Source organism: Balaenoptera ricei, chromosome 11 (genome assembly GCF_028023285.1).
Source record: "Balaenoptera ricei isolate mBalRic1 chromosome 11, mBalRic1.hap2, whole genome shotgun sequence".
In the NCBI taxonomy this organism is placed as follows: domain Eukaryota; kingdom Metazoa; phylum Chordata; class Mammalia; order Artiodactyla; family Balaenopteridae; genus Balaenoptera; species Balaenoptera ricei.
The window spans coordinates 11,188,096-11,211,496 of NC_082649.1; the positions used below are offsets into that span (position 1 = coordinate 11,188,096).

A 23,401-nucleotide genomic window follows, 5' to 3' on the forward strand; every position below is an offset into this window, starting at 1 on the left:
GCGCGGGGGCGGGGCCGAGCGCGGGGGCGGGGCCGGGGCAGCGGGGGCGGGGCCGGGGGCGCCCCGGGTGGTGGAGGCGGGGGAGGCGCGCCGCAGCTTCCGCCGCCCGCGGGGATCCCCCGGGACTGGCGCCCGGGCAAGTCCCGGTGCGCGCGGGTACAAGAGGCAGCGCCAGGGCCCCCAGCCGGCAGTCCTCAGCGATGTCGCGCGGCCTCCGGCTCCTGCTCCTGAGCTGCGGTAGGGCCCGCGGACGCCCGGCGCCCCCCGCCCGCCTCCCCGGGACACCCCCTTTTCTCGCTTGCTCACGCCGCTCTCTCTCCCTCTTGCAGCCTGCAGCCTGGTGCCCGCGGCGCGGGAGGTGAAGGTGGCCTGTTCGGAGGATGTGGACTTGCCCTGCACTGCCCCCTGGGATCCGCAGGTCCCCTACGCGGTCTTCTGGGCCAAGGTAAGCGCGGCGAGGCCGGCGAGTTAGGGTTGGGTGGGTTAATTGCAGACCGGGCAGCCACCTTCCTTGGGCTGGGGACCCTCTGTGGCTCGGGTTCGGGGGCATCTCCCATAGCTGAACTCGGTACCCGGTCTTCCCACACGCCTCTCCCATCCCGGCTCCAAGCTCAGCCGCATCCAGGTACAGGCCGACTTAGATTTAGTTCCGCCGGGGACCTCAATCTTCTTGCCTCTGAAGGTGGCCCTGAGATGAATGATCCAAATAAGACGTTGTGGAGGGCAGAGAACCTCTTATTTGGATTAATTCCAGAGGCCACCTGTGGTTATGGACAGCAGGCCAGGGAGAAAGCAGCTAGTGCAGATTTGGCCTTGGACGGGAGGAAGGTCTCCGGATTTCTGACTTCTGGTGTTTTGTGACTGCGGTGCTCATACATTTGGGGAGGCGGGGAGGCGGGGAGGGGGCACCTTGAGAGGAAGGACTGCCAGAGAGAAGTGATAGGCTTGTTTCTTAGGTGGTAGTTAGCTGTCAGTCATCCCCTTTCTGGGGTACCCCTGGCTGCTCTTCCCTCTGGCCGTCCTGAGAGGTCCAGCAAGGAGGGCGTCTGTGATGGTGCACGGAGGCGTCCGCGCGTGTAAGAACAGTGTCACTGTTCCTACTGTAAGAGAATTGAGTCAAACTGAGGCTTTTTTAAGGTTTCCTCTGAACTGGAACCTTTTCAGATTCTAAGATTGTGGTTCTGGTGGCATTGGAAACCCAAGCAGCCACTGTCTGCTGTCACTGGTTTTTTTTTTTTTTTTTTTTTTCTCCCCGTGCTCCCCGCCTTTAATGAGGTCACTGCCACAATGGCACCTCTGGCTGAAGCACATGACTATGATATCCCAGCCTTACTCTGCGGAGCTCGCTGATTTGTCATCTTACCTTGCAGGAAATCTCTGTGCGTTTGTAGCTTTCCACAAAATGCTGGGTTTTCTTCTGCCCATCATAAAAGATGCTGTAAGAACCTGCACAAGTATCTAGCCATTTAACAAGGCAGCATAGGACCGTTAACCTCTTTGTATGTGTGTGTGTGTGTGTGTGTGTGTGTGTGTGTGTGTGTCTCCTAACCAGATTGTCAGTTCCCTGGGGACAGTGCTGCGCCACTGCTTTTGTGTATCCTGCATGGCACCCAGTGTTTGCCCTGCTAATTTTGAAGGTGCTCAGTGAATTCAGGCTGACCTTTTATGATTATGCACAGTGGAAACGGTGCTGGGGCCTCGGGGCGCTGTATTGTGTATGAAAGTAGGTTTGTTATTATTCCTACTTCATTTCCACCTTATTCACTGTGGGAGCAGAGAACACAGCAATTCCAAAATTGTTCCCTTGTAAAAACAATAGTATGTAAATAAAAATATTGTAAAACCAATATTATTTGAGTACTCACCATCTGCCAAGCTCTGAGGTAAATATCTATGTACATCAGCTGTTCCGATCCTTCCAGTGGACTTAAGAGATCAATACTGTTACTGTTCCTGCTTTACAGATGAGGAAACTGAGCCTTAGGAAGTGAAATAATCTGCTCACTGTTACACAGCGGGGCCAATCGCTGGAGGTGGGATTTGAACCAAGCAGTCTGGCTCCACAGCCTAGGTTCTTAGAGGTCTATCTTGTTATTTCTGTTTTCTCCCTTAATTACTTAAAGAAAATGAAAGTGTCTTTGGGCTAGCCAGGCAGGGACTTGGTTATCTAAAAGGAGGGGAAAAACATGAAACCACTATCCCTTTCAGAGAGCAATTAAAAAGGGAAAACAATATTAATATCCCCAGGGGAGTAATTACAAAGTACTCAGGAAAAAAGTAGATGAAATTTCAGACTGTAAAGTTCAAACAGTTGTCAAGTTAAATCTTGCGCGAGGTCATTTGGAATGATGCAGTAAACCAGAGTGATTAACCTTTGACTTTTCCTTGGATGTCAGCTGATGATGTAACTCTATAATGTATGTGCTTGTTTGTTGAACACAGTTCTTGCAAGCTTTAAAGACCCTGAAGGTCTCTCAAACCTCTGTTAAGAAAAAAAGACAATAGTCTCGTGGCATTCTCTTTTTTCTGTTGGTCCAGTGGAATAGGGTCATTGAAAACTCATACCCTAGTTATTTTTTTTTTAAGGAGGAAACTGTGATTGAGTAATGGTGGATAGGAGAGCTATGCTATGCCAGTAAACTAATCAGATACCTTGAAAGTGATATGCTTTATTTTTCAAGTACTTTTGAACAGATCTCAGCGTATTCCGTAGATGTTTGTTATTTTCCAGCCCAGTAATTATACTTTTGCATCGATTGTGCTTGTACAACAAAAATGGTTAGAGTGTTCTGGAAATAAGGCCAGTGGTGAAATGCTGAAATTCTGCATTTTACAGAAGATTATCTTGTCATTTCCTCCCACAACTTTCTTGTAAAGTGTTTCAGTGATGCGGAGAGGTAGCTATGAAGTGAGGAATTTCAGCCTGGTGACCACAGCCAGCCCAGCTGGATCATCGGTAGGGTGGTTTGTAAAACCACTTTGCACACTTGTAGGCTGCATGCTGATCAAGTAAGCAGAGAGTCCCTTGGAGTGTGGGGTTTCACCGTCCGCCAGATTGAATCGCATTCTTGCAGGCCTTCTGCATATCACAATTACGGTTATAACGACTCACAATTTAAAAATCCATTTACCACTCAGTTCTCCGGCACCGCAGAGCATCCTGCCGCTGTCCAGTTGGCACTGATTACTTATGATTAACAAAAGGACCCATGTAAACCATGTGTTTCTTATCATGTGCCTTTTACCAAAAGACTCAGAGCAGACGGAGTCCATTTAGTGTTTGCAACATTAGGGTGAGTTGGGAGGGAACAGTGTCCATTTTATTCTCTCTGTTTCAAAGGTACAATGACAGGGGACTGGGCTGGGGGTGTAAAATAGGCATGCCCAGGGGGTCAAAGGTAGAGCCAAGAATGGGCAGAGATAGCCCAATTCCTGTTAGCCCAACTCTTCTTTCCTGCGGACTGATGTCTTCCCAACTGGGATCCAAGAATGGGGCCTCCTCTCATCCCTTCCCGTATTGTACCTTTTAAGGCAGAGTGAATGATTGGGAAGAAATAGAAAAGTTAATGCGGTATATCCATTCAGTTTAGCTCTTAGGATTGTGAATAGACTGTGGTTGTTGAGGGAGGTAGTTTGAGCTATTCTGAGGCAAAGAGACGTTGGTCCGTCACTCTTCTACCAAAGTAGAAGAACGTGGCTGTGACCTTGGGTTAGATTCTAGCACAAGAGGGTCATAGCCCAGCCCCATGTCTGCCAGGAGTAAGGACATCCGTTAAAGAGCTGCGTCTGTGCTGCTTGCGGAGCGGGTTCACGCTCCCTTTAATGAGGCTGCACTAGGTCTGGAAGGGGAGGATGACACTGGATGAATGGAGCGTTCTGGCGCTGCTCGTAATGAGTGGTTACTTACGAGGGCGACGTAGCACCGTCTCGAATTGTGCTGGGAGCCCCAGCACCCTAGGTTGAGGCATAATGAAAGAGGATATATAGTGTCATCTCTGAGTGACACCACGGGGGTGAGGACAGAGATGCGTCACAAGACAAGTGCCCTTTTTAGATGATTTCCAAAGGAAGGGAGAAAGGGGAAGTGAGACCATGATTTCAGAGAATAGATCAGACTTGAACTTTACAATATTTAGGAGAGATGCAGCTGTGGCAGGTCATGGGCTCTCCTGGGGACTAAAGGAGAGCAGATTCATGGGCTCGCATGAAGCTGCTTGGAAAGTTCCAGGACAGTCGCTACACGGATATTGCTTGTCCTTGATTTGTTATGAGCTGTTATGATGTATGTTACTCGTCTCCTATTCAGTGGAGTCCTGTTTTCTGTCTGTAGCATCTTGTGTGATAATGAGCCCCAAAGCGAGGAAGTCCTATAGGAGCCTTCGGGGGGGCCTAGGGTTGACGAATGGCCCGGGCAGATGGCATCTGTACAGACACCAACCCTGATGGACCCACGAAGGAGACAATGCGTGCCACTCACTGCACTGACCTGATTCTAGAATGACGTCTGTTTTAAGATAGATTTGAGATGTTTTAGGAGAAAAAGGAAACATTTCTACATTAAATACAGAAGCGCCGAAACATTGAAATGTGAAAACAATGCCTGTGTGAGCATCAAAGGAAAATCATACCATCCCCATTGGCACCTGTACTACTTGACCTGATTGAATAACCTTTAGGTCAGACTATGAAAGGCAAAAAGTGAATTTTCAGATGTCTCCCATATTTACATTTTCCTCAGTTCGTAAATATTTCTATGTCCCAAATGTGTGCCAAGCCCTGCGCCTGGCAATAGCCATCCTAAGACCAATATGGACCTTTTGCCAGAGGACTGTCAAAGGCATGGACACAGGAATCCACACGCATCTTTGGGGACTGAGGGGAAACGAATGATGTGGAAGGGAGAATCATACCACAGAGGACTGAGAGGTAATGCCAGCAAGCAGGCTGTGAACACCCCCGAATGCTGAATTATAAGGGCTTGAACTTGGTCCTTTTGGCAGCAAGGAGCCTTTGAAAATTTTTAAGCAAAGGGGATAACATCGTGAAAACTACGTCAGAGGAAAAGCGTATTTCTTGTGGTGAAAGACAGACTATAATTCATCCCAGAAAATGAATCTCAGAGGGAAGCTTTAGTCTTTCACTGCTATGGAACTGCCATCGGGTTAACTCAGTGAGGCTGCAGCACATTCCTGGGGGTTACCTCCCCTTCTCTCTTGGTCACCAGTTCTGTTGTCCACATGGTTCTAGGGAGGAGTGGGCCAGGCTCTAGAAGAAGTCCCAACCAGAGGAGAATGATGGAGCGCTGAGATTTTTGGACAATGATGAGACACAGCAAAGCTGCTAAAAATCTTTCGGCTTGGAAGAGGGTAGGGAGGAGAAAGGCAGCTGAGAGTTAAAGAGAAAAAACTGCAAACACTTGTTTTCCATAAATAAAAGGGGGAACCCGAGTCACATGAGGACTGATTATGTTAGTTCTGTACTTGGTTATGTCACTACACAAAGAAGAGGAAGTTAGAAGAAGGTCTTAGTGACATCAGGGAAGGTTTTATATTGGGCAGGACTAAAAAGAGATACATTACCTAAAAAGAGGGTTCCTCCATCTGAAACTGTTTCCATAAGTCCTTCCTGGCTACTCTTGGGATAACCTCAAATTTTCTACCAACAGTGCTAGCTCAAACCAGAGCTGAACTAAAGTACTTCCCTAAGACTCTTTACACCTGAAGCATATTCTTAATTTTTGTTTTTGCACTGGGGTATACTTGGGTAAAATTTCTGTGTGTGTCATGTAGTTCTGGTATAGGACTAAGAGCCCAAGGCTTGTGAATATCACTTGATATTTTTGTGGAGCACCAGCTAGTCTACTGCACGTTCTTTTCCCAATTGTCCGAGAGACGATAGATTCCAGAAGAACTGGTATTTGTCTAGGATTATTGGTCCAGATGGGGAAAACCTATGGGAAAAGATAGATGCTCATTGCCATAGACAATTCATGTTCACCTAGGACCAGACTCACTGGGTCAGTTCCGGAGAACAAAGGTCCTGAGTCCAGTCAGACCCTGGTGTCTCTTTTCACCGAGCAATGGGAGGCATGTGAGCCTGAGTGACAAAGCAGGACTGGCCTTGAGGTTGGAGCCACGTGGGGATAGCCCCGCATGTGCCACGTTTATTTCTGGAGTGGGTCAAGGTGCTCCTATCAATTAGGAATCTTTCCGTTGTGAAGGCTTGTAATCCAATCAAAACTAGCTTAAAGAAAAGGGAATATATTGGCTTATGTGGTTGAAATAAATAATTTTTAAAAATCAAAATATAGTTCCTACTTCAGTTATGGCTGATGTTGTGGGTTAAATAGTGTCCCACAAAAAAGTTATGTCTCGGTCCTAATCCCTGGTATTTGTGAGTGCGACCTTATTTGGAAATAGGATCTTTGCAGATGTAACCAAGTTAAAGTGAGGTCATACTTGATTAGGGTGGCCCTGAATCCAATGACGGGTGTCCTTATAAGAAAACAGAAACACAGAGACAGATGCACAGGGAGAACACCACGTGAAGGTGAAGGCAGAGACTGTAGTGATGTGTCTACAGGCCAAGGAATGCCAGTTTCCAGCAACACCAGAAGCCAGGAGCGAGGCATGAAACAGATTCTCCCCTAGAGAGAGCACGGCCCTGCCAGCACCTTGATATCGGACCTTTGGCCTCCAGAACTGTAAGAGAATAAATTTCTGTTGTCTTAAGCCACTCAGTTTGTGGTAAGGCTAAATTTGGAGATTCGTGAATATCCTCAGGGCTCGGTGACTTTCTTTCTCTCAACTTTTCCTTCCTTCGTGTTGGTTTTATTAACAGCCTCCACGTGGCAGTGAGATAGTAGCCGGTAACTGCAGACTTGTCTGTCCTCCCGAGATCGAGTGCAAAGCAAAAGACTGTGTCTCTTCTATCTCAACAAATGTCAGATTACACTTAAGTGGCTTTGATTGGGTCATGGATCCATCAGAACCATTCCCTCTGGTCACGGAGGTCAGGCCAGAGTCAAACGTGCCTTTTCTAGAACCAGATGTAGTGCCCTCCGAAGGACATGAACTCAGAGCCCATAAGGATGCCCCTCCCGGTCCAGCAGGACCCACAAGAAACTAATGGAAGAAGGACGATTGGCATGAACAGTGAGGGGCCTAACGTTGCCTTCAAAGCCCCGTTCCAAAGGGTATTTTCCACATTATGATGGTGCCTTAGAAATTCAGAATGCAGTGGCTATTTTGGAGACCTTGTGGGCAGAAAAAATTTCTCCCTAGAGCAGAGATTGGGACTTCTAGAACAGCTTTGCCAGAGGAGACTGAAGTATCAGCTGGAAGAAATGACTGAATGGGTGGGCAGAGTAGAAAGCTATTGGATACAACAACAATTCCTGTTACCAACATTACCGATTATAAAGCACTATTATGTGTTTTCTCATTTGATTCTTAAAATAACCCCATGAGGGAAGTAAGGTAGTTACAGACGAGGAAATCCAAGTCAGAGGTAAAGTGACCCAGCTACCTGATGCTTGACTTCAGGTTTTCTGATTCCAGAGCTAGTGCCCTTGTGTCTTCCTCATTGTTTCTAAGATTCACTCATTCATTAAATAAATACTTTTTGAATATTTCCTATGTGCAGGGAACTGTTTAGAACTTAGCTGTGAAAAAAAAAGAGTGGTAACATTTTTAGCGCTTTCTGTGTGATTGACAATATGCTACAATACCCACCTACCTCATCATAGGTATATTTACACCAACTTTGGGAGGTGTACTTACCCTCCCCCATCTCAGGGGAGCAAACGAAGCCCAAGAGCTTCAGGCCCTTCGCCAAGAGCAGAGCTAGCCATGGCGGGGCTGGGGTTTTGTTTCCACGTCTGTCCAACACCAAAGCCTGTGCTCTTAATTACGTTGCCTCTGCCATACTCATAACTCTGTTAACAGCCATAAATCCAACTCTGTCTGTTAGACCCAGTAAATTTCAAAGTGGAAAATCATTTTTCCAATAAAACTACACTTAGAAAAAGACGATGTTAATGCTTATACATTCTACCCCCATTATGACATCAACCTCTGAGCCAAACTATTTTGCATGTTATAAAGAGCTGTTTTTATGATGAATGGGGATTATATTGGCACTTTAATTGAGTTGGAAACCAAGGTACATGAATGTTAGTGCATGGGAAATGCAATAAAAAAAAAGCTGTTCGATGTGATTGGAATATATCAGATTAATTTAATACCACCTTTAAATACTAACATCCATTCCTTTAAATATGTTTAATTGTTGGATTAAATATTTATATGCATATATATGTGCACACATTTTTCTCCTCAAAAAAATCTCTTCCCTTTTCTTTTACTTTCCTATCACATTCTTAACAGATCTCATGCATGATAAATTTGGATTTCAAGGCTGTGGAATCAAAATTCTTTGCAATAGGAATGGAGCTGTTGTCCTCTTATATCCAAAGATGGTAATCTAGGAAGTTAGCATATATTTGGATAAAATTATGTAAACTTCTAAAAAAATCCCTTTTCACAATAGGGATTTGACTGAAATATTGGTTCAATTTCAGCCATATTTAGATATTTATTGGATTTCTTTCTAGTTCAAATTTATCCACCATTAAAAAAAACAATTCACATGCGTTTAAAATTACTACTTGTATTTGCTTGGTTTAGTATTAGGCAAATTAAAGAGAATTTATTTTAATTTAGGGCTTGTGGTTTCCTTAAGGTCAGATCTCCATCCTAGAGAGGGAATATGGTATTTAAATTATTTAGTCAAATTGGAGGCCTTGAGACAAAAGTTCTTAGGCTTTCTGAAAATGAGATGTCTTATATTTTGCCTTTTCTAATTCAATCAGAAAGATAAAATTTGTCAGCATAAGAGTTAATGCATGGAATGTGGATTTTAAAAACATAATTTGGATGAGTGTTTTGAGGAATTAATTTGCCCACAGCCTGCTGTGTCGTAGCCCTCTGCAATATGAGCGTCGCAAAGTGTGCGTTAAATAGTTCCTGTCAGTTACACTCAGCTGTGAATGAATCTGAGGGTTCCTTTTGTTATAAATGACTATTTCCTAAAATGCTTTTGCAGAGAGGCAATGAAACACTTTTAGATTTGGAATGTTGAGAGTCATTCTTGCCAGTGGTTGATTTTGAGCCAGCTCAAATGTTTATAAGAACTCATAAAACCCAGCGAAGTTGAGGATGGCCCATTTGCTGTTATTCCATGTTCCTCCCCCTGAAATTCCTTTGGTTCTTGAACAGTGCTGCTCGGGCCACGGCTCACTCACCCGATACTGCAGGGTGATGGCTGCTTGGCCACGGTGCTGAAGATGATGATTTGAACTTTTGCATAAAGTCTCTTGGTACTGCTAGCGCTCCACTCGCATCTTGAGCATGTTAACATGAAAACTACAACGATTTTTGCAGCTGTAGGCAGGAGGAAGGGGGAATAGGCTATGTACATACCTGCAGCTTGAAGCTAGAAGGAAGGTTCTGAACTATTTCCACGTGCACTGTGTGAAGTTACAGAAGGTTCCTTTTGTTACGGGTAGTTATCAGGCACAGAGAGCTGTTCATCACTTTGGCCAGAGGTCCCAGGTTAAGCCAGTACTTCTCTCAGTTCTCTGGGTCTTTCAGGAAGACCCAGGGAGGGGCCATTGGAAGATGACCCCGTGAGAGTTGAGGTATCTTGCCACGATCCCACTGATGGCTGTGGTGGTTCAGTAAAGCAGAATTCCGCAAGCTGCTTTGGGGTTCTTCGTTTTGACTTTCCCCTACCTCTTACTTTCATTCTTATGATTTCACCCTGCCTTGGCTTTGCCATTGTAAAATAACCTCTCTGGAGGTTTTGTCAGAGACCCGTGGAAATCTGGCCATCACATAAACTACTTTTTGTTGTTACTGCTGATTTTTAAAATGAATTCTCTTCTGCAAATAGGCAGAAGGCCACTGCCAATCCGTTCTGATCACCACCACGTACTAGCTTCAGCAGTTCCCAGCAGCCAGCGTGATAAAGGGGCCATCTTTATGTAAATAAAGCACAATAGTTTATATTTCCACCAGCTCCAGAGGGGTTCTCAGTTTTTTTTGTATTTTTTTGTTTTTTTTGATCTTGACTTTCAGATAGGTCTTTTTGAGTTGAGGGAGGGGTCACTGGATAGGAGAGAAGACCACCCTAAGGAGAAAATCTGAGGTAGAAAATCTCAAAATGATTGTTGCAGCCAAGTTTCCATCTTTTCGGATGCAGGGATTTCTACAAAACTGAATTCCAGTGAAATCTATTGGAAAGAAATCTGAGTTGAACACATTTGGAGGTTAATTTAGAAAAGAAAAGCAGATTGAGACAGCATCGTGGGGACTGCAGAGATTAAGCTGAGTTAATTAGTTCAAACTGGCCTTGGGGGGTGGGGTGGAGGAGGGAGTCTTGGAAGCGGTTGGCCCCGGGATGGTCCTGGGCACCTGACCCATCAAAAGCTCTGGTGGGAGGGAGCACTTCTGCCAGGCAGCAGAGGAAGGGAGAGGTGCAGGCACATGATAAGGCTGCAGTTTTTGGTTTAATCAGACTTGAAAAGGGGAAAACTGGTCTAACTTAGACGTGTTCCAAAATCAGTTGGATGCCTAAGGTTCCTTGACCACACCTCCTTTTTTTGTTTGCTTGTTTTCTTGCTCTGTTTTTGAACACCTAAATGCCCCAGTCTTGATTATTTTGGAAGGAACCTTTCAGCACAAGGACTGTCAGGAAATGGGATTTCCGTTCGTAGACCTCGCCTGAGAAAAGCTATTAGTCTCAGCCCAGTGCTAGGAGTGAATGAAGCAGGGTTTCTTGCAGGAGTGATAAATCAGCCACCAGATGTCTCTGCAGGCCACTCCACAGGAACGCCAATAGGACCCCGAGCCGTGGAAGCTGGAATCTGAGCTTCCCGTGGACCTCAAGGTGCATTTCCCGACTTAATAAATGAAGCAGAAACCAAGGAGGGTGTGTGTGTGTGTATGTGCATGTGTGTATGTCTTCTGTCCTGGGCTGCCTCTGCCCCACTGGGTGTTCCCCCCATTCCTTGGTTATTTATTTCCCTGTGCTGATTGCCTTTTGAAAAGTAGGAGAGGAGTTGTAGGGTCTTCCCAGTACAGGAGATTAAACAGCGGCAGGTGCAGGCGAAGACAGCAGCAGTGTCTGACTGCGGTGTCTTTTCCTAAGGGAGCCCTTTGGTGCAGCCACTACGCTGGGGACAGGAAAGGAATGCCACTGAATCCCAGGCTCCCTGCTGTTCCCCAGCCGCCCAGCAAAGGGCTCGGGGCTGCCCTTGCACATTGAAAATGGTGCTTGGCTTTACTGTTTATGTAAATGAGTTTTAGAAGCTTTAAAACATTTCAGTGGAGGATCAACGAGCAAGTTAACTAGACAAATTAAAAATGTATCTGGGGAAAAAGGGAATTGATGGTGAACGTGATGTGTGCTTAATCGTGGAAGTAGGAGATGACGGAAAGACCCCGCCAGTTTAATCTTGTTCAGGGAAAGAAAACCAGCCAGGTTAGTTTGGCTAAATTTGACATCTACCCCAGTTGGGCTGGTCCATCCTAGGTACAGTGATTTAAGCCGTAATTGCCCTTCCATGTATATCTTGATATTACCACCAAGTGACCTGACACATAAAATCTCCACGTGGCGCTGTTGTCGGCTGTCTTCCTGCCTTAGCAGAGGCGTGAGCGTGGTACATCCTGCAGCGTCACAGATGACCCCACAGGTACGCAGTCTCTGAAGAACAGGGTGACTTCATGAGAGGCATTGCTCATCTGCATCTCTGTGTTTTTTTGTTGAGTTGTCTGGCAATGACCTTAACAGATTTAGAAACGTTTCCAAATAAAAGGCTGGGCTACAAAAATAAGAATCAGTTAGTGGGTGAGTCGGTATCTGAAGAAAACAAGAGAACATTGAATAGAGAACAACCAGCGAGAGAATGTGATTCAGTGTGATTCATGCGCTTCATCACATAGTCATCAGTGACACATGATTATCATCAGTAGGAACACTCTCTCCTTCATGTAGGGATACAGAGAATCGTCAAATGCAGTCCTGATCTTATTCTAAAAAAGATGGAGCCTTAAAGAATTCTCCTAGATTCTCTCCTCCTCCCCCAGACATCACACACACACACACACACAGTATCTTGTTTTAAAACAATTAGCTGAGGATGGATTTTATGAAAACAAGAGGTAGCACCTTGATGTGGAGGCCCAGTGCTTGTAGGTTCTGGCAGTAGAGCATGATGTGGTTTGATTCTTGTTTTTTAAATTTATTTGATTGAAGTATAGTTGATTTACAATGTTGTGTTAATTTCTACTGTACAGCAAAAGTGATTCAGTTATACATATATATATATTCTTTTTCATATTTTTTCCATTATGGTTTATCACAGGATATTAAATATAGTTCCCTGCTCTATATAGTAGGACCTTGTTGTTTATCCATCCTATATATACTAGTTTGCATCTGCTAATCACAAACTCCCAATCCATCCCTCACCCACCCACCTCCCCCTTGGGAACCACAAGTCTGTTATCTATGTTTCTGAGTCTGTGTATGATTCTTTCTTAACAACAGCTCACAAATGGCAGTGCCGAGAGGATGGAGGTGCCCCAGGAAGACCTGCAGTACTATCAGCAGAGGGCATCTTCAGAGGCCCCCAGGGAAAGGCTGTATTCCCTGAGGATCCAGAACACTACCAGCTGCAACTCGGGGACCTACAGGTGCACTCTGGTGGATCCAGAAGGGCAGAGAAACCTAAGTGGCACCATGATCTTGAAAGTGACAGGTGAGCTGATCTGTGGCACCTGTTTTCTTCTTACGGTATGCGGGGCACTTTCTGTAGGTCCTAAACTTGATCCCCTCAATCCAAGTTTACCTTGTAATTCAGAAGCTTTGGATAATATCTGTGGCTGAAAGCTAAATTCTACTGCAAGGATGTCATAACTTTCTCTACTTTCTTTTTAATAAGGACAGATCTACCCCAGTCTGACTGGGCTGGATGCCAAATGTAGTCAAACAACTAAATCAAACAACTCTTACTCATGTAAGAGTCCTTTGGAGCCAATAGGAAGTTTCCAAGTCTAATTTTTGGAAGACAGAGAAACTGGGTAGTCTGCCGAATATATCAGATAACTGTGTAATATTCTGCTCATTGGGGGCTTTCTAACCTGGCCTAAGGGAGCTGCTTCATGTTTCCACCTTTTTCACATGAGAACAGCATTTCTCTCCCACTTTACAGCAATTGAATGTCCCAATACCTCAACTCAAGCCAAAGAAAAAGGGTACAGCAAGAAAATAGCGTTCCCGTGACAGAAGGCACATTTTTGCTCTATGCAGTAAGACCAGGAATCAAGTGTAAAGACAAGGATTATCTCCTTGGACTTTTTTCCATAACTTTTCTTTATGTAACTTAAAATACGCCTTGCATTTGACTTTGGCCCAACTCTTGTTAGTGGCTGAGGCTTGAAATGACAAACATGTTGTTACAGAGGCCCTGACTTTGTACAATGGCTACTTTCTCCTTCCACGGAGAAGCGGAAAGGAATCTGACTCAAGATAATATTCCCACACTCACAAGAACGCAATCACTGGTTAGGGGTCAGCGTTTGGATTTGGTTCACTGTCTTACACACACACACACACACACACACACACACACAAACACCCTATACCCTTCTCAATCTCTAGCCCTTTACGCTGCTTCGTTTGTCTTCATGGCATTTACCGTACCTGCCGTGATACGCTCCCTCAGTGAGTATTATTCACATGAATGAGAAACGCGAGCTGCCTGGCAGGAAGGGCAGAGAGGGCAGGCGTGTCCTGCGGGGAGCAGAGAGGAAAGGAGTAGAGAAAAGCTGGCTTGCTTTCCTGCCCTCTGCGAAGGCAGCGCTGCCTACAAGTTGAGCGGTCAGACTAGAGCCACTTGGATCTGGTTCAAATATCAGCTCAGCTGCTCATTAGCATCTTACCTTGGGGAAACCCCTGAGCCTTGGTTTTTCTCATCTTTAAAATGGGGATAATATAATATTGCTATTATCTACAAAACAGGCTTGTGGTGAAGGTTGAATGAGATATGGCACTGAAATGCTCGGTCTGGCGCCTGGGGTGGGGGGACTGAATGCTCGATAAATGTTAGAACCATCAGTGGCTCTCAGCCCTTCTCTTCTGGGGTGACAGACCTCTGTGAGAATCCATCCCCAGACCATTGCACAAAATTTTGAATCCAGTTTCAGGGGTCGACAGCTGTCTGGAGGCCCATCCATGGCCCTGAGGGCAGAAACCCCTCCTGTCACCCGCACTCGATCTGCTCCTGCCCCAGTCCTCAAGCCAGCTCCCTGAGCAACCTTGCTGCACATTGGATGTCGTGCTTGAGTGGGGAGAAGCTGTCCCCACCTTGTCCCCTCCTGGGCTGAAGGCCTCCCTCCTCCTGCACTTGCCCCCCTCCCGGGGCTGAGGCCACAGCCTTTAGCAGCCCCCAGGGAGCTGTTCTGTAGCCCCCCTTGGCTGTCAGCCTTGGTGGAGGGGCTTTAACAGGTCTACGAAGACGCATCGACTTGTTCTGTAACAGCAGGGCAGCTCTGCCACCTGCCTTAATCCCTCAGCCTCTCTGAGCCTTGGCTCCTTCTTCTGTAAACTGGGGTACTCAGACCTGCCCCTGAAGGTTCAGTGAGATGCTGGATGTCAGCCCCTTTGCACAGAGCCAGGCACAGGGTGAGTGTGAGCGCCGGCTGCGGCCACCGCCGTCATTACCGATGTCCTTCCCACGGTACAGACGTGAGGGTGAGAAGGGGAGACCAGTAGGACTTTAGAAAGCCAGAACAAAACATTCTTAGCTTTTTCATCCTGGTAGAAGAGTCCTGTTCAACGGCTTCATATTTTACTTATTTCTTTTTGAAGGATGCTCTAAGGGACGCAAAGAAGAGACTTTTAAGAAATACAGAGCTGAGATTGTCCTGCTGTTGGCTCTGGTCATTTTCTACGTAACACTCATCATTTTCACTTGCGTAAGTATCTTTCTTAAACATCTCTCATTATTAAAGGATCACCTGGGTTACCAATCTAATGCGTTTTGTAGACAGTGTGAGTCATTTCATAATGGCAAGAGACCTGTTCTCAGAACCCTGGCCTTACTGAGGCCCCCAGACTGTGAGAATCTCTCTGGGAAGCTCCCAGCTTGTTTTCCATCTGGTGGCTCCACACAGAGCCTTGTGAAGAGAAAATGAAGTAAGACAGTGATGGAAGTTTGTGAAATGCCAAAGGATCCTCCTAAAGCACCAGCAGACCTTGTAGATACGGTGGAAGAAAATTGGACCCTGCCCATCCACCATCCGGGCGAGGTGCTGTTCTTCCTGTAGGCAGGTGAGCAAGCCCGGCCACCCCGGTGATGGATCCATCTCCTTGGTCGGCCCCTGAACTCTTTTAGAGATTCCCTCTTATAATTTTGGTCCTTCCACCACTTTTTTTTTTTTTGGTACTTTTGGTTGCTATTTTAGACATCACTTTTTAAGAATTAATCCTGAGAAGCCAGAGGTACACAGGGTGTGGCCTGGGGTAGAGGACGGCTGGCCAGTACTTGGGCGTCCTTGACATGCCCTTGACCTATTGGTTGCAGACTCCAGCCTAGACTCCTCCCTGCCCCCCAAGCCTCTTTGTGTGTGGCTGGTCACCTGGGTTGACCGTGGTCATAGGGGAGCAGGGCCAGCTCTGGGCCTGACCCACTAGGAAGTGATCTGTCCCATATGTCTCAGCAGGATCAGGAAGTGCTGGCTATTTGGGGACCAGGACATCGGTCACCCAGGAGCTATTCCAACGCTGGTTCTTGTTACTCACTGGCCCCTTCTGTTCACTTGCTTGACTCTGGCCAAACACTCATCTCTCTGGTTGCTATTTTGGACGTCAGGCCATCAGAAGACTCCAGTGATCGCCTACTGTGTATAAGGCATCATGCTAGGCACTGGAGGGCATGTAAAAAGGCATAAGAACTATGTCCTTCCCCCAGGGAACTTACAGCTTGGTCTTTAGAGTTATTTGCATATAAGCAGATAATTAGCATTACCTGGCGGTAAATTTTAAAAATGAGTGACTCTAGTTTTTTGTTGGCAAATGCCTGTTTCTTTGGGCACTGATTTTCCATGCAGGAAATCCTAATGTTAGGGTCTGGAAACGGCCCCAGTCTGTAACTCCTGGTTGAGGTTTGGAGATACCAGCGAAATAGCGCAAGCCCACTGTAGAGTGAGTGACGTAGCCCGCATCACGAGGGCTCCCACATGAGCTGTCCAGTCTCCTAATGAACGGAGTTTAAATCCAGGTGACAGCTGAAGCATTTTTCCAATTATTCACTTCTCAACGTATCTCTTTGATTTTATTTTTCAGAAGTTTGCACAACAGCAGAGTATATTTCCCGACTTTCTTAAACCTGCCATGGAACATGCTTTTCTCCCAGTTACCTCCCCAAATAAGGATTTGGAGCCAGTGACTCTTCACAAGACAGAACTGGTGTGAGCAGGATTTCTGCAGATTGGTTTTCTAAGGTTGAAGGCTCCGTGGTGTGCGTCCACGTCTCACTGGACAGGAGAAGCCTGAGCCCCACACTGAAGACACCATCCTTCCTGTGAAGCCCTTCACTTGACTGAAACATCCAAAAGTGGATCCCACCCCACTGTTTGTGAGCAGGGCCCTGAAAATTGTGACCTGACCACAAAGCATGGGGCCGCCTACAGGGTGCTTTCCAGTGCTGCTTCTTTATGACCTTCTTAGCGTTTCATTCAGCTATCTGGTCAACCTCTCGGACAGGTTTTTTTTCAGTCTTAGAAAAGCTATGGTGAGATGCAGTTGGAAAAGGACCTTGGGAAATATGAATGCCTGGAGTTGGCCCTGTGTAGACTCTTGAGGACAGCTGTCCTCTTCCACATCTGGAAAACATCTCTGAATTTGCTGTGTTTTCTTGTCTAAGCCCAGATGTTTTATGTCTGGGAGAAAGTGACAGGCTAAGCTGAGAGACAGAGGGAAATATTTAGCAAATAGTTTCCCGGCATGAAGGCCCTGCTATTACCAAGGAGTACGATGTGTACGCAGAAACAACAGGTCGATGAACTGTCCCCAACAGGGCCTTTTTATCTGGGAAAGGCATCCATAAAGAAGCAATAGAGAAGAATGTCACAATTATTTTTATATCTGTGTATACTTGTCAAAGAAGGATTTGTGCTTCTTCTCCTTTTGAAATCTGTATCTTCTGTTAGATATCGTTGTTAACTGACAAGCAACCTGCATACGGAGGGTGAGAAGAAGTCGGAAACTGTGACAATAGGAGGGAGAGCTATTTAGGGACCTGATGAAAATGCTGGACCAATTGTGCAAACTGGATGCTGGCCCCAGTTGTCCCACTACTTAGCTGTCTGATCTTGGACAAGATCCTTATGGTTTCTACTTTCTCAGTTGTAAACCAAAAGGTTGATGTATGAGTTGATTGAAAAAAACGTATGTGAAAATTCTTTGAAAGAGTATAAAGCACTATCCAAATTCCAGACTCCTTTGGGTCATTATCCTTATTATTGCAGTGGTGTTCTGGGCATGAGAAAATGCTTTTCATTTTTTATGTTTTCCATCGTTCCAAACAAAGAAGGCTACAAAGGACACTTTCCCATAGTCTTCTGTATGAATTCCTTTGGGGAATTGAGGCCAGTTCAGTGGTCTGTTCTTGAAGCACCGGCCAAAAGTACTCCAAGATACGGACACTCAGGAGCCACCAGGCCTTGGGGAGAAGGGAGTTCTCAAATGTTCCATTGACGTTCTGGCAATTGTTGGGTTTCTCTTATCAAACTTGGCCCTTTCCCTACTTATTTTCCGAAGAGAATATTGCCCATGCTAATATTAGGGAGTAAAAGGGACGCCAAGTTTAGTGTTTTTGCCTCTTTATCATAGCTTTCATGTTATTAAATGTATGCATGTGAAGAGGGAGTGTTTTTCTCTTTTATATTTAAAACTACTCGTAAGACTTTGAGATGAGTGCTGGTATGTCTGTAAACTAGTTTGAGAACCAGACCCAAGATGAAATTCTAGAATTGAAAGCTTGGCTGAGTCCTTCCTCTGAGTGTGTGTGTGTGTGTGGGGGGGGCATTTATGGCAGGTAGACGTCTGTGAACCGGCATCCCCTTCTTCCCAAAGATGCTCCTGAATCCATCCTCGAGTTGTCTTGCCACCAGGCAGTACATGATCAGCTTGACCACGTGCATGACCATAGGTGAGAGGGATGGAAAGGAGGAGGGTTTCTACTTCAGAAGGATGTGTAAAGTCAGGGGCTCTGTACCTGGGATTCACGGGGTTTCACTCAAAATTCTCAAATAGTTCCATTACCCCCCCTCCCCCAATGGTAAGAACAATCTAGTGCAAGTGGTTGGTGGTTGTAATAGTTATAAAAGCATTATAGGTGAATCCACTTTGGAAAATGACTCTTTGTGAAGATGAATGCCCATAATATGTCTGTAAAAGCTATAGATTCCCTTTCAGTGGAATCAACTCCATCCTCAAATACTTTACCAAAAATGCTGGTGAGACCATTGACATGGTAACGAAGAACTCAAGAGTTTTTAGCTGGTTTGACGCCCAGCTTCACCACTTAGAAGTTTTACCACCTTGGGCAGGGGATTCACCTCTCTAAGCCTCAGCTGGCGGTACTTTAGAATAAGAATAAAAATAGTATCTGCTAATTAGGCTTGTGTGAGGATTAAATGAGATAATATATCTAAGAGCCTAGCCCAGTATCTGGCAAATAGTAACATTAGAACAAGATTAACCTGAGAACAAAAAGAGAAAAAGGCAGCAGAGAAAGTGGCAAGGACAGTGAATATTTGACAAAGTGCTTTTGTTAAAAAGAACAGAATTGACTTGGTGGGAGAGTCATGTTGCTTTCAGAGGATTAATACAAGATGAAACTAAATGCTTCATGGTCGTTAGAATTATAGTACCTCAGAGGCCAGGGAAGGGGGTGCCCTTCATCAGTTTGGATTGATTTAAGCTAAAAATAAATGATGGAAATTTGAAATCAGGTATACTCAACATTCATACTTAGTCTTTGGTATAAGAAAAGGTGTGTGTGTGTGTGTGTGTGTGTAAGAGAAACATGAGAGAGAGATGGGTCAGGGTGGGAAGGGCAGAATTTATCAAGGACAGTGGCTGCTTTTCCACTGCCATCATTGAAGCCTCTCAAGGTATTTGAGAGGAGGTAGATGATCATCGACCATATCTATTCTTTGTCTCTGTTGCCAGGGAGAGCTTTGTTTTCAGAGCCCTGCTTTGTCTATGGAATTAGATCTACGGTTATAATAATTTCACCTTGGGATGTCCCAAGACACAAACACAGACATGAATATTAGCTCCACGTTCTCCCAAAAGAAGGCCTGTGGGTTTTGTTTTCATAGTAATTCTTAGCAGATTTCATCACAGAAAATACTGAGCCGCACTCACAGAACCCAACAGAGCCTGATAATTTGCTGGGGTTGCAGGAGGAGAGATCGCACAGCAGCCTGTGGACTCAGAGAGTCCTTGAGACTCGTGTTCAGCCCCACAGCACACTAAGATTGGGAGTCTCAGAATAATTCAGTCTGGTTCCCAGACTCTTTCCTCACTGGCAACTTTATTTGGCTGCATTACCTGGTAAATCGTTTAATACTCCATCTTTCCTATGTAAAATAGCCAAAGGCCTAAAAATCTTAGGATAGGAGCTATTTGCTTAATTCAACAACAATTGTCTCTCATAGTTTTTCAACTGATGTTTGAGACCCAGATTTGATCTAACTGGTGGGGAAGGTACAATTAATCAGTTCTTTGATCAGAGACTATTGTTGCTATTTATTATCGTCTCAAGACCAGATGGGTTTCTTCTCTAATTTTCAACTTTAAATTGCATAAGAAATTAAAATTCTACCACCTGCCTTTTTGTAATATCTCTGTGTGTGGGTTGAATGGATGAAATTAAGCATAAGGTTATCTGCTGAGCATTCACTCTGGCACTCTGTGTAATACTCAAAAAAAGCAAGGTACGGTCCTTCCTTTCAAGGAGCTTATAATCTAGTGGAAGGAGAAATGAGTTCAGAGCCATATGCACAGCTACGTGTTTTACTTAACATTAGGGAATTATTCAAAGATAGTGGGAACACAGAAAAAGGACTGGTAGTGTTCCCATTCATCTAGGAGCACCTTAGAAGGACTTACAGAACTAATTCCATTTGAACTTGGACTTGAGAGATAAGCAGGATTTTGAGTGCTAATAATGGTCAGGGGTGGTGGGAACGGCAGAGGCACAATCTCTAAGGTAAAAAGGTAGAGAGCACACTTGAACGGAGGATTGTATGAGAGTTTCTGTAGGCATAGGGCACCCACAGCCCAGACCAAGCAGGAAGGAGGCGATGATGGAAGACGGACAAGGTACTGTAGAGAATTTGCACAGCGGGGCAGTATGGAAAGATTCTGAGTTGCGGAGCCATAGAATTAGATCCATTTCTAGGACAATAACCAGGGAAATAAAGTGAAGGATGAAATGAAAGAGCTGGAGGAGACAGGAAGCAGGAAGGCCATCCAGGAGGCTGATGGAAACCCAAAGAAGCAGAGCATCAATGGAAGAGAGAAGGAGGGATGGAAACAAGCTGGTTCTTACATGTTGTCTTCTCAGTTTTCAGTCTTGGGTTTTCTTATGATCCTAGCTGATATCTCTCTCCCCTTATCTCCATATCTATCTCTCTATCTACCTATCTATGTATCATCTATGTATCTGATTTTTTTTTTTTTTTTTACTTAGTTCTCCTTTCCTCTCTTTAAATAATGGAATGGAAAGAAAGAAACAACCCCTTCCATCTTGACCTCTACATAACTTACAGAACTTAATCATCTTAGACCACAGAAAAGGTTCCCATGTGTGACAGATGTCCCAATAGCTAAGAGGGCTCTGAATAATTATAAGAGGACAGTCATAGACGTTACATGATTAAACCTGGTTTTATACATCCTTACTCCCAGTCCTGCCTCAACTTCCCTGTCCCAGCAGAATATTCCTTGTTTTCGCTGTAGATAACTTGATATCACATTTGATCAGCGATTGGCTGACTGAGGAAACATCTGTGCTCTTTTGGTTTAGTTTTTCTGTGTTTACAGTGATATAGCAAACGTTTGCATCTTTTTTGTTTGGTTTTGTTTCGTTTTGTTTTGTTTTCAATATATTGAAAAGCAACATAGTACAAATGTTGTAGTTAATATTAAAAAGGATCCAAATTGTTCAAGGAATGAATTTTTATAAACAAGTTCTACAATGAAAGGGAAATGGCATATTGATACATAAAAGTTTTGTTAAACAAGATTTTAAAATTTTTAAATCAAAGTGTTTTAGACTAAATTCTTTCAAATGTTCAAACAAAAACAAAAAAATACCTGTACAATCTCCATAATAAAATGTGTCCTTGCACTTTGAAAATGTTAAAATTTTAGAAATTTGAGTGATAGAGGCAGCACTTAAGGGTTTTGTGAACACTTTTTTCCAAAAAAAGAATACTTTCAGTAAAACATTTTACTATTTTATCTGACTATGCATTTACATTTTTGTTCTTCCAGAAAAAGATTTACATTAACACTGTATTTTTACTGTAAAAAAATACATTTAGAGATATTCAACTTCCTGAGTGACTTCAGTCATACATCGAACATGATTTAATGAGCAAATTCTAAAATTTTATAATGAAATAGCATGTGCAGATGTATACTTGTATGCTCACTTACAGTAAAACTCAAGATCATGTCACAGAACTTACACTTAAGTTCTCTAAGAAGTTAAATAATATGATTAATCCCCAAACTTGACCAAAAGGTTTTCTCAAATGTTAGTAAATTGAATTAGTGAATTTACATTTTCTCATTTATTAACAAAATACTGAGTCATTTCAGACTATCAACTTGAATGTTTTCCATTATATACACCAAAAATCTGATTCCCTAACAAGAAATTTCTTGCAATACAAAAAGATAACAGATAATTAAAATATTTGCTTTATAATACAACTAATCCATAAAATACATCCCTTCCTCAATTGTCTAAAATGATTAGGAATTGGGGCACTTTCTTTATCATAAAACCCTTTCCTCTTCTTAAAACCCTGAGGTGAAAGGTTATTTATGTAATAAAACTAGAACCACAATTCTTCTCATTTCTGTATTGGACTGCAATTACGTTTTAAAAATTTTATAAAGAAATGTGGCAACTTGTAAAGCTGCTCTATAGAGGTTTTTAAAGAAAACATTCCCAGAAACAACTTAACAAAAGAGCCTAGAATGACCCTATGAAAACATCCCTTTAACACTTGTTAGTGTCGAGATGAGTGCCATTTTCCATTGCTACCACTGTCTCTTCTGTTATCATAGTCATGGCTCCAGCCATCGTGATTTCTCTCTTCATAGAAGAAATCATCTCTGCTTCCTCTGTAATGATGGTTGGACCCGTGATCAGTGTAATGCTGTTCATGGCTATAATGTCTATCCACTATGTAGGGATGAGAATTCTGACTTTTCGCTGTGATAATGGTGTATCTTGGCGCCACTGGGAGGTTGAAGACTGGTTAAAAGCATGATTATGTGACTGAACTGATGGGGAAAATCCTGATTGATCCAGATGTGGAGAACCAAATTTCCCTCCATATGACATCTGTCTCAAAGCACTGTTCATCACTGCTCGTCTCGGAAAATTTTCTGAAGAAGAAAAAGATCTTTGAATTATCGGCGTTGATGAAGTCATGTTATCCCCTGTCCTTTCGTACCTGCTAGGAGATGTGGAAGTAGGGCTTGAACTTCCAACATGATGCTGGGGGTATGACAAACTGACCTCCTGTGAGGCATGGCTACTTCCTGATCTAAACTGAATTTTGATGGGCCTTCCAAAAAGTCTGATTCCGTTAAGCAGATTCATGGCATAAGGAACAGATACTTCGCGTTTGAAATTCACAAACGCAAACTGCTTTGGTTTACCATCCTTATCTTTTGGAATTTTCACTTTTATTACTGGCCCAGCCTGTCGAGTGCCGGGACGGACCATCCCGCTTGCACCAGGAAAATGGGGATGGCCACAGGGCTGGGCCGGAAAACGAAAGGGAAAGCACGTTTGCATCTTTCATTGGTCCCGTGCCTTTATACTTTTGTCCAACTGATTACATGTTACCTAATTGCTCCTTAGTGATTTTTAAAAATAAAATCTTCCAGCAGTTGACTAACAGACCCTGCTAACCAAGCGTTAAGATAAAACAAAAGATACCTTGAAGGGATCCTAATGGATTGTGTGTGGGTATCATGGGATGAGTATGAATACGTTTTAGAGAAAAGGAAAATG

At 44.2% G+C, this 23,401-nt stretch overlaps 1 protein-coding gene and 1 pseudogene across 2 annotated transcripts; one reads left to right on the plus strand and one right to left on the minus strand.

Annotated features, from left to right (window-relative positions):
• The first annotated feature begins 66 nt into the window (after window positions 1-66).
• CD83 (CD83 molecule) lies at window positions 67-17,991 on the plus strand. 2 transcript variants are annotated; one of them, XM_059940673.1, is made up of 5 exons: window positions 67-237; window positions 330-445; window positions 12,616-12,826; window positions 14,938-15,044; window positions 16,414-17,991. In XM_059940673.1, exons 1-5 carry the CDS (start codon window positions 201-203, stop codon window positions 16,540-16,542), a joined length of 600 nt encoding a protein of 199 aa, XP_059796656.1. In that variant the 5' UTR covers window positions 67-200; the 3' UTR covers window positions 16,543-17,991. The 2 variants fall into 2 exon arrangements, with proteins under 2 accessions (XP_059796656.1, XP_059796657.1); XM_059940674.1 differs by having other exon boundaries at window positions 16,417-17,991.
• A 4,394-nt stretch (window positions 17,992-22,385) lies between these two features.
• LOC132374269 (RNA-binding protein 7-like) lies at window positions 22,386-23,110 on the minus strand (annotated as a pseudogene).
• Between the last annotated feature and the right edge of the window lie 291 nt (window positions 23,111-23,401).

Coding starts and splice junctions, on each gene's coding strand:
- CD83 (XM_059940673.1), top strand. CDS start 201: ATGTCGCGCGGCCTCCGGCTCCTGCTCCTGAGCTGCG. Junction 12,827..14,937: donor CATGATCTTGAAAGTGACAG/GTGAGCTGATCT, acceptor TTCTTTTTGAAG/GATGCTCTAAGGGACGCAAA. Junction 15,045..16,413: donor CACTCATCATTTTCACTTGC/GTAAGTATCTTT, acceptor TTTATTTTTCAG/AAGTTTGCACAACAGCAGAG.